Below are 8,747 nucleotides of genomic sequence, written 5' to 3'. Positions count from 1 at the left end.
GCATAGTTGCACATCATTCTTTAATCAAGAGAAATTTTAATCAATGTACCTTGTAGAATGCTAAAGAGAAGAGGATATAGGAAAGAGATATTTAGTCAAATACTCATATTTTACAGAGGGAGAAACTGAGGGCTAGAGAAGGAAAATTATTTGCCCACAACCCCATCCCTCTTACTCCAAATCTCTCCACTTTACCATCCAGAGCAATGTCTGATCAAGCAGGACAGGCCAGGATGAAGGTGGCCAGGATGAAGGAGGCAAGGGGAAGAGGAGACAGAGCTCCCCCATCAGCCTCAGGTACCACCTTGGCCAGAGGCTGTGCAGGGTCTAACTCACCCAACCAAAGACAGTGGCAGACACAACTCTGCTCAAGATAGTAAAACCTAAATATTTATTAGCATGTATTTACAGAGAAAAGATTAAGTGGAAGCCAGGGGGAGGGGATATAATGGACAGACAGAACAGACGGATGGACAAAACGAAAGAGACAGACAGACCAGGAAGGCAGACAGACCTGACTGGCGCTGGAGAGGACACAGACACAATTGGAAGGGACAGGATTTATGTTGCATACTTTAACTACAGCGATTGTAAGACTGGGCCTACTTACAGGGCAGAAACACTAGAGGCAGGGTTTGGGGTACAGGGCCCAGAGGTCACAAGAGTCCTTGCCTCCTCAGAGAGGTTTCCTACCTCCTCCCCCCACCTCCCTGGAAGGCATCCATCTGCCTCAGCCCACCACCCCCCCTACCGACCCGTTCTCAGGTAGGGGAGCAGGGCCAAGAAGAGATAGAGGGAAAACTGGAGGGACAGCTCAGATGATGCTGGTGGGAGCAAAGACGGGGCCCACACACAGAGTGTCTGCGATCTCCCAGCCACACGACAGGGGTTTACACATGTCCTCTGCCTCCTCTTCCGGAGGCAAAAGCCTGCCTCGCACTGCTTCCCTGTGGGTGAGAGAGGCCTGATCATAACCACAATAACCAGCATTTATATCTCTCTTTAAGGCTTACAGAACATTTTATAAATATAATCACCAAAATGACAAACAGGCTGATTTTAGAAAGGCTTGGGAAGATTTACATGAACTGATGCTGAGAGAAACAAGCAGAACTGGGAAGACGCTGTGCACAGCAACAGCAGATTTGTGTGATGATTGACTAGACAGATTTGGTTCTATTCAGTGATCCAATTCCAGTAAACTCTGCATGGAAAACACCATCCACATCCAGAGAGAACTATAGAGACTGAAGTTAAATCAACACATGTTATGTTCACTTTTTTCCCTTTTTCTTCTGTTTTTTTTTCTCTTATGGTTTTTCCCTTTTGTTCTGATTTTTCTCCCCCAACATGATTCATAAGGAAATATGTTTTTTTTTTAAAAAAAGAATGTATATGTTCAACCAATAAAATGTTTTTTCATGTAACTGTGGAAAATAAAAATTTTAAAAATATTATCATCAGTGGATCCTCACAACAAGTTCCATAAGGTAAGTACTCTTATTATCTGTGACTGACAGATGAGAGAGAACAGACCGGTAAAGTAACTTGTCCTGAGGCAAAATGTGAACTCAGCTCTTCCTCACTCTATTTCTGGCACTTTCTCCACTGTGACACCCACCTGCCTGTCAGTAAGCAGGAAAGGACTGTGGGCATCATTTGAGCACCACAGACTCAGAGCTAGAAGGAACCATAAGAATCCATCTATTCTAATCCTCTAATTCGTGAGTCCCATCAGATAAAGGTCTTACCCAGGGCCCCACAAGCATCGGTTCAGCAGAGACTGGATTCAAAACCAGTGCCTCTAATTCCAAATCCAGCCCCCTTTCTACTCTACTACATCCCATGGATTTTACCCAGAGTTTAATATAGCACCTGATACACAATAAGCATTTAATAAATGCTCATTGACTGACTGCCAGTCTTCTCCATGTTGGTGAGGTCAGTAGCAGCCTTTTTACTCACAGTCTCACACCCAGTCAGTCAATAACATGTATTCAGCTCCAACTGTATGTCCTGTGCTAAATACTAGAGATTGTAAAATAAAAGTAAGACAGGTCTTATTCTAGAGTACCTTTTATTGTGTCTGTATGACTTAAGATAAATCAGTTCCTCCCTTCTCTGAGCCCTAGTGTCCTCAGGTCTAGATTGAAGGAGTTGGGATTGATAGGCTCCAAGGACACTTCTAGCTCAGGGAAGTGGAATGCTATGATCCTAAGCACAGTATTTGAGAATCAAGAGAGAATGTAAACTGGGGGAGAGGGTTCAGGGGACTTCACAGAAAGGATTTTCATCTGAACTAAGCCTTAGAACATGGTGCCAAATTTATATAGAAAGAGGGGCTGCTATAACAGTTCATAAAGATGTTTGAGCACATTGAATAACATTACCTCTGTTCTGTTTTATTTTTACTTATTTTGTTAACTATTTCTTACATTTTTTATTTTATTTTTATTCTCACATTTTAATCTGGTTCATCCTAATGTTTGATACCTTTGCTTTACACTCTAACGAGCAGTGATAAGGTGGGACCATATTCCAGAAATGGAAGAGAGCTGGGGAGAAGGCACAGAACAGAAAATAGAATATATACTTCAGGGAAGAGATAAGTAATCCAAAGGGATAGGGAGATAAGAACTCAAAAAGGGGAATAATATTATAAATAGCTGAGAAGGATGCCTGGACCCAAACTGTACTCAAACCACAGAAAATGTTAAATAACAGACTGAGGAGTTTACATCTCATCCTCAAGATAGTAAGGAGTAATAGGGTTTTGGAAGCAAGGGAGCAGCATATCAAACTAATGCCATAGGAAGGCCTATTTTGACAGAAGGGCAGATGAGGTGATGAGAGCTGGATTAAGATATTGGTTATGTGAATGATATTGAAGGTATTAAAGGAATGGTTGTGATATATGTCACTGAACTAAAATTTTACATATAATAATAGGGAACCACTGAAGGATTGTGAGAAAGTTTATATCATGGTCATACCTGAGGTTTTAGGATAAATATTCTGGCAACTGTATGGAGACGGGAAGGAAACAAGAATTTAATAAGTGCTTACTATGTGTCAGGCATTATCTCATTTGAACTTTTCAACAACCCTGCAAGGTAGATGGTATTATTCCCATTTTATGTTAAGGAAACTGAGGCAGAAGTTTAAGTGACTTGTCTAGTCACTTAATCTGACACAGCTAAAATGACTGTGGTGAGATTTGAACTCAGTTCTTCCTTACTCCAGAGGTAACACTCTACCTACTGATAGCCACCTCTAGCTATGAAGGATAGTAAGGAGGATGGAAGATGTCAAGATCATCTATTAGAAAGTTATCACAGTAATCCAGGTGTTAAGAACCTGAACAAGGATAGTTATGTGAATGGAAAGAGACAGATTAAGTATTCCTCAATAAATTAGTAATCCTTACAAATTTTAAAGTGCTATATAAATTTCTGATTAATCAATAATTATAATATTTATAGCCTCATCCTCCCTCATCCTTTGAAAAATATTTGCAAGTTTGTGAATGTTAGAGAGCTTCTGTCATATAGCTCTGCAAAATTAATTATGTATTTCTAGTTATCCAACAGATGCTAAATTCTTTGCAACCTGCCCAGTTTCCTTTAAGCAACATATTGTTTCCTTATGTAGTAATTAGTAAAAGTCTGGATATTCTATAATTTCCAGTTGCTATGCTGTGGATTATTTCAAATGTGAATAAAACTTTTTTATTTTTTATTTTATTTTATTAAATTCATTTTATTAAAATTTATTTTAAAAACTTTTTTTATAATTTTATTTTTTACTTATTAAAAAAGGGATGGATATAGAAGAATATAGAAGAATGAAGGTAGAATTCTTATTGATTGATTGATTGAAGGGAGGTTGGAATGGGAATAAGAGAGAAAAAAGACAAGGGATGACCTGAGATTATAAAATCCTGGGTGACTTAAAGGGTAATGATGACTTTGGACAGAAAAAGGCAAATTTTGATGCAAAAACCAGTCCAGGGATAAAGACATTAGTCCCATTTTGGATCTGTCACCTTTGAGATGCTTTCTAGGTGGAAGTATGGGCCTGGCTTTCTCAAGAAACAAACTAGGGCTGGATATATAAATTTGGGAATTATCAGTATATACATCCTAATTGACCCCAGAAAACAGTTAATGAAATTGTTGAGAGAAAAATGTCGGGAGAAGAGAGGACTTGGGATGGGTCTTGAAAAATAGAAAAATTTAAGAGAACAATGAAAAATACTAAAAAGATAAGTAATTGGGTAGGTAGAAGGGGAAATGTCAAGAGAGGAAGAGAGCTTACTGGTGTTGTCAAGAGTAGATCAGGGTTCACAGGGTGGGAAAAGACACCATTGGATTAAGGGGGCTGGAGGAGGGCAGAGAGGAAGATAGATAAAAGGTTATTTTCACCATCAGAAATTGTGCTTGAGGCCTTAAGGACCAGCATATGAACCAGTTCCATTTGGGGGCACTTTCGACTGTTAGAAAACTTTCTAACATTAAATCTATTTCTGGTAGATTGAGAGTCCTTAAGTGTCCCCAAGTACTCCTGTTGCAGGTGAACATAGATATGGCTATTCTTAGAGGGCCCCCAATGTGGGGAAGACACACACACTGTTGTTATCAAACTTTTATGTACTATTCTGTGCCCCGATCTCCAGACTTTTGTACAAGCTACTCTCCAAGGCCTGGCATGTATTCCCACTTCAACACTGTCTCTTCTAACTCCCCAGCTCCCTTTAAGTTCAGCTCAAAATCTACCTTCCTCCATGGGGCTTTTTTCCTAGTCTCCTAACTGAGAATCTTCCCACCTCCCTACCACCACAAAAATATGTATTTTGTATTTGTTTTGTGCTGACTAATCTTGGTCTATGTTGCTTTTACCCTGTCCCTAGGACACTGTAACTTCGTTGAGGGCAGAATTGTTTCATTGCCTTCTCTTTGTATCCCCCAATATCTGGCACAATGCCTTGCACACCTTATTGGCCCTTTATAATATTCATTTAATCAGAATTAAATTCTCCCATCTAAAGTGAAAAGGATACAGGAGAGTTAACAGCCTCCTCATCCTCTGCTCTCTTTCCAAAAAAGGAACAGGTTTGAGAACCTTTTGGTTGCCTGATTCAGTAGGCGCCACCTCAATTCCAATTCTAATAAAGCAAGGGAAACGCAGAACTAACTAACATCCAATCCATTCTCACTTGAGTCTTTCCACACTGAGCAGACAAGAATCAGCATCCAAAAATGTCTGATGGGCTAAGAACAATTTTTTGGAGGCATAATCAGGGTGTATTTGAACTTAGATCTATCTTATTGTAGGGTCGATAATTAATTTTTTTAATTAACTGTACAGATATAGGATAAGGTAGGTGCAGCTAGACAATAATATATATGAAAAAGATATGGAGGTCTCAGTGACCTTACAAATTTAATAAAGCCAGTAAGGTCACAGGGCCAATAAAAACTCTTTCTCTTAATATAATCATTATTGCTATTCAGTAGGGTTTTTTTTGTCATGTCTGATCCCATTTGAGGTTTTCTTGGCAAAGAACCTAGTGCAATTTGTCATTTCCTTCTCCAGCTCATTTTACAAATGGGGAAACTGAGGCAAGCATAGTTAAGTAACTTGCCCAGGTTACACAAATAGGAAGTGCCTGAGGTAAATTCAAATTCAGGAAAATGACTCTTCCCCCTTTCAGGTCTGGTGCTTTATCCATCACACCACCTAGCTGCCCCAATGAGGTGTATTAAGAGAGACATTGCATCCTGAAAGAGGGAGAAGATTGTCCTGTTGGATGCTGTCCCGGTCAGACCACATTTGGGATGGTCTCTGGAAATGTTTTAGGAAGGAGATGACAAGTGAGAACAGAACAGGATCTGAGAATGCTTCTCCTGGAGAAGAGAAAAATTTGCAAGAACAAATATTTGGAGTGTTGTCATGGGGAAAGGCTTCAGAGAGATAACTTTCCCTAGAGAGCTATCTAAATGCAATGAGCTCCCCCCTCACTGGAGGTCTTCAATCATTTGTCAAGGATGGTATAGAGGGCCTTCCTGCCAAAGGTTGGACAAGGTTGGACAAGATGTTCTCTAAAGTGTCTCTGAGAGCTGAGATTCTTTGATTCTGCCCAGAGTCACTTATGCAAAGACAGTACGCTAAATTGAGAGCTAGGATGACCACTCCCTAGAATCAGCAGTTATTTTGCATCAACTGCCCCTCCACCCCAGCTCCAAGCCCCTTACCAGGTGACTCTAGACATGGCATAAGTAGTCTGGCAGGCCTGGCGCCCACTGCAGGAGGCCGTCGTGCCCACGGTGTAGGCTCCCATGTTCTCAAAGATGAGCCAATCTCCCGGCTGCAGCTCAGGCAGCCAGAGGCTCTCAGCCACACGGTCCAAGTCATCAGAGGTTGGGCCCCAGAGGCTGCTGCTAAACATACGCTGATCTGGAGATGGTTTCTACAGTTGTGGGGAAGAAAAAAGGCAGCCAGTCACTAGAGAGACTCAGCATACTCTTCATAGGACAATGGATGAACAATGACCTGGCAAGTCATCCCCAAGGAAGCCTGAGGAACTTAAGACACAGGAGAGTGAACTGGAAAGAACTCTGATTTGAAATCAGAGACCTAAAGCAAGGAGGGACTCCAAAGGGCCCCTCATTTTATGGATGAAAAAACTGGAAAGGAGGGAAGAGCATTCATCAATCATTCACTATGAACAAGCACTGTACTAAGGGCTGAGATGACAACTAGGTGACACAGTGGATAGAGCACCAGGCTTGGGGTCAAAAGACTCAGGTTAATGAGTCCAAATCTGATCTCAGACACTCATTAGCCATGTCACCCTAGACAACTCATTTCACCCTGTTTGCCTCAGTTTCCTCATCTGTAAAATGAATTGAAGGAGGAAATGGCAAATCACCCAGAATCTTTACAGAGAATATCCCAAATGAGGTCATGAAGAGTCAGACACAACTGAACCATAAAAAAATGGAGCTAAAAATACAAGAACCAGACAAGACAATCTGACTAAACGTCAATGAGCTTACATTCTAATTAGGGGGAGATACAAATAGAGACATAAGTTGCAAAAAAATGAAAAGGCTTGGGGGTCCTTACGGTACATTACTGGGAAAGGGGGATCTTGGTGAGATGTAAGTAGGAAGAGTAAGGCTGAGACTGTTGGAACACATCCATTGAGGTCCCACATCAGTCTGGTGAAGTCCACCTGCCTCTGGGCAATACAGGATCCAGATTAGGGCTAAGGCTTAGTGACATGGCCAAGAGGTAATTTTATTTTTTTATTTTATATTTTTTATAGTGGCAGAGGTAAAATTAAGAGTGACAGGAGAACTGCTTCCTAGTAATGGCTTCTCACTCTAGATTTGGTGTTCTTTTCACTGTACTATCTTAGGAACACGTGCCTCCCAACCCTCTCCATCACACACAGACACACACACACACACACACACACACACACACCCAAGATATCAGCTCTTACACTTACTAGCATCATAATCCTGGACAATCTTTTCTCCAACTCTCAAATGTCCTATGTGTAAAAGCAGCTGATCCCTAAAATCCTTTTACTTCACAATCCTATGTCTGGTCCCACCCAGTCTACCCTATTTCTATTCCTTTCCAACAGAAAATCTCTTTTTCCATAAGAGACAGCTTATGTAATAGAATCACTGAATTTCAGAGTAGGAAGTGACCTCAATAACCCTTACCCCAATCCAGACCTCCCAAAATCCTCATTATAGCATACCCAAACAAATGGTCATTTAGCCTTTCTTAAAGAACTCTGGTAAGGGAGGAACCTGCTATCTTCTATAAGTATCCCATCACACTTATGGGAATAGCTCAGACTTTGAGGAATTATTTCCTTGTCAGCAAACCTTAATTTATCATCCCACTGCTCCAGGTTCCAATCTCTGGGGAAAAAAATCAGGATATAGGGAAAAGGCATTCATTAAATACCTATGTGCCAGGCCTTGTGCTTAAGCACTTAATATTATTTTATTTGATTCTCACAATCCTGGGAGGTAGGTGCTTTTATTATCCTCATTCTATGATTGAAGAAAGTGAGGTAGCCAGAGGTTAAATGATTTGCTCAAGATCACACAAATAGTGTCAGAAGTCAGATCTGAATTCGGGTCTTCCTGAATTTAGACCCAATTACTCTTATCTGCCACACCACCTAGATGCCCAATCCATCTTCCAGGTGGCAGGCTTGGAAATATCTGAAAATGACTCATGCTCCACCCCCACGTCTTCCCTTCTCTGGGCTAACCATTCCCAGGTGCAGCACAATTTTCATATGGCATGATCTGCCCTCCTCTGCTGGCCCTCCTCTGACACTCTCCAATTTATTGATGTCCTTCCCAAAATGCATGTCTGTTCTCCATTTTCCACTTTCTCCTTGTATAAATTTTGCCCATTCCCACCTCACTTCAGAATCCTCCCCAACCAAGATTGCCTAGTTTACCATATATTTGAGCTTTGGGGCACAACCTGACAGTAAAAGGTGAAGTCACAGATTAAGTAGCATTATCCAGGACTGTGATGATAAATGTTTAACCAGCAGTTTTCAAGGGGGGAGAGGGAATGTATGTAAGATAAACTTTTAAGATTAACCAGCATTATTAACATTTTTCCATCACTTTCTTAAGCCTATACAAGAAACAAAATAATAAATCAAGCCCTGATTTGCTAAGTTTGAAAGTGAAAATCCTCAC

At 40.8% G+C, this 8,747-nt stretch overlaps 1 protein-coding gene across 2 annotated transcripts in view; it reads right to left on the bottom strand.

Annotated features, from left to right (window-relative positions):
* Nucleotides 1-368: 368 nt before the first annotated feature.
* Nucleotides 369-8,747, bottom strand: part of AZIN2 (antizyme inhibitor 2) — a 33,835-nt gene continuing 25,456 nt past the window's right edge. The window contains exons 10-11 of one of the 2 annotated variants that reach the window (XM_031962310.1): nt 6,255-6,469; nt 369-947 (exon numbers count right to left, since the gene is read on the bottom strand). In XM_031962310.1, the coding sequence (XP_031818170.1) occupies nt 815-947; nt 6,255-6,469 (348 nt within the window). In that variant the 3' untranslated portion in view covers nt 369-814. Of the gene's footprint in view, nt 948-6,254; nt 6,470-8,747 lie in introns of those variants that run through there. The other variant, XR_004233330.1, reaches the window with a different exon arrangement.

The sequence above is a fragment of the Sarcophilus harrisii genome, chromosome 3, assembly GCF_902635505.1.
Source record: "Sarcophilus harrisii chromosome 3, mSarHar1.11, whole genome shotgun sequence".
Classification (NCBI taxonomy): Eukaryota; Metazoa; Chordata; class Mammalia; order Dasyuromorphia; family Dasyuridae; genus Sarcophilus; species Sarcophilus harrisii.
This window is presented reverse-complemented; position numbering and strand designations above follow the sequence as displayed.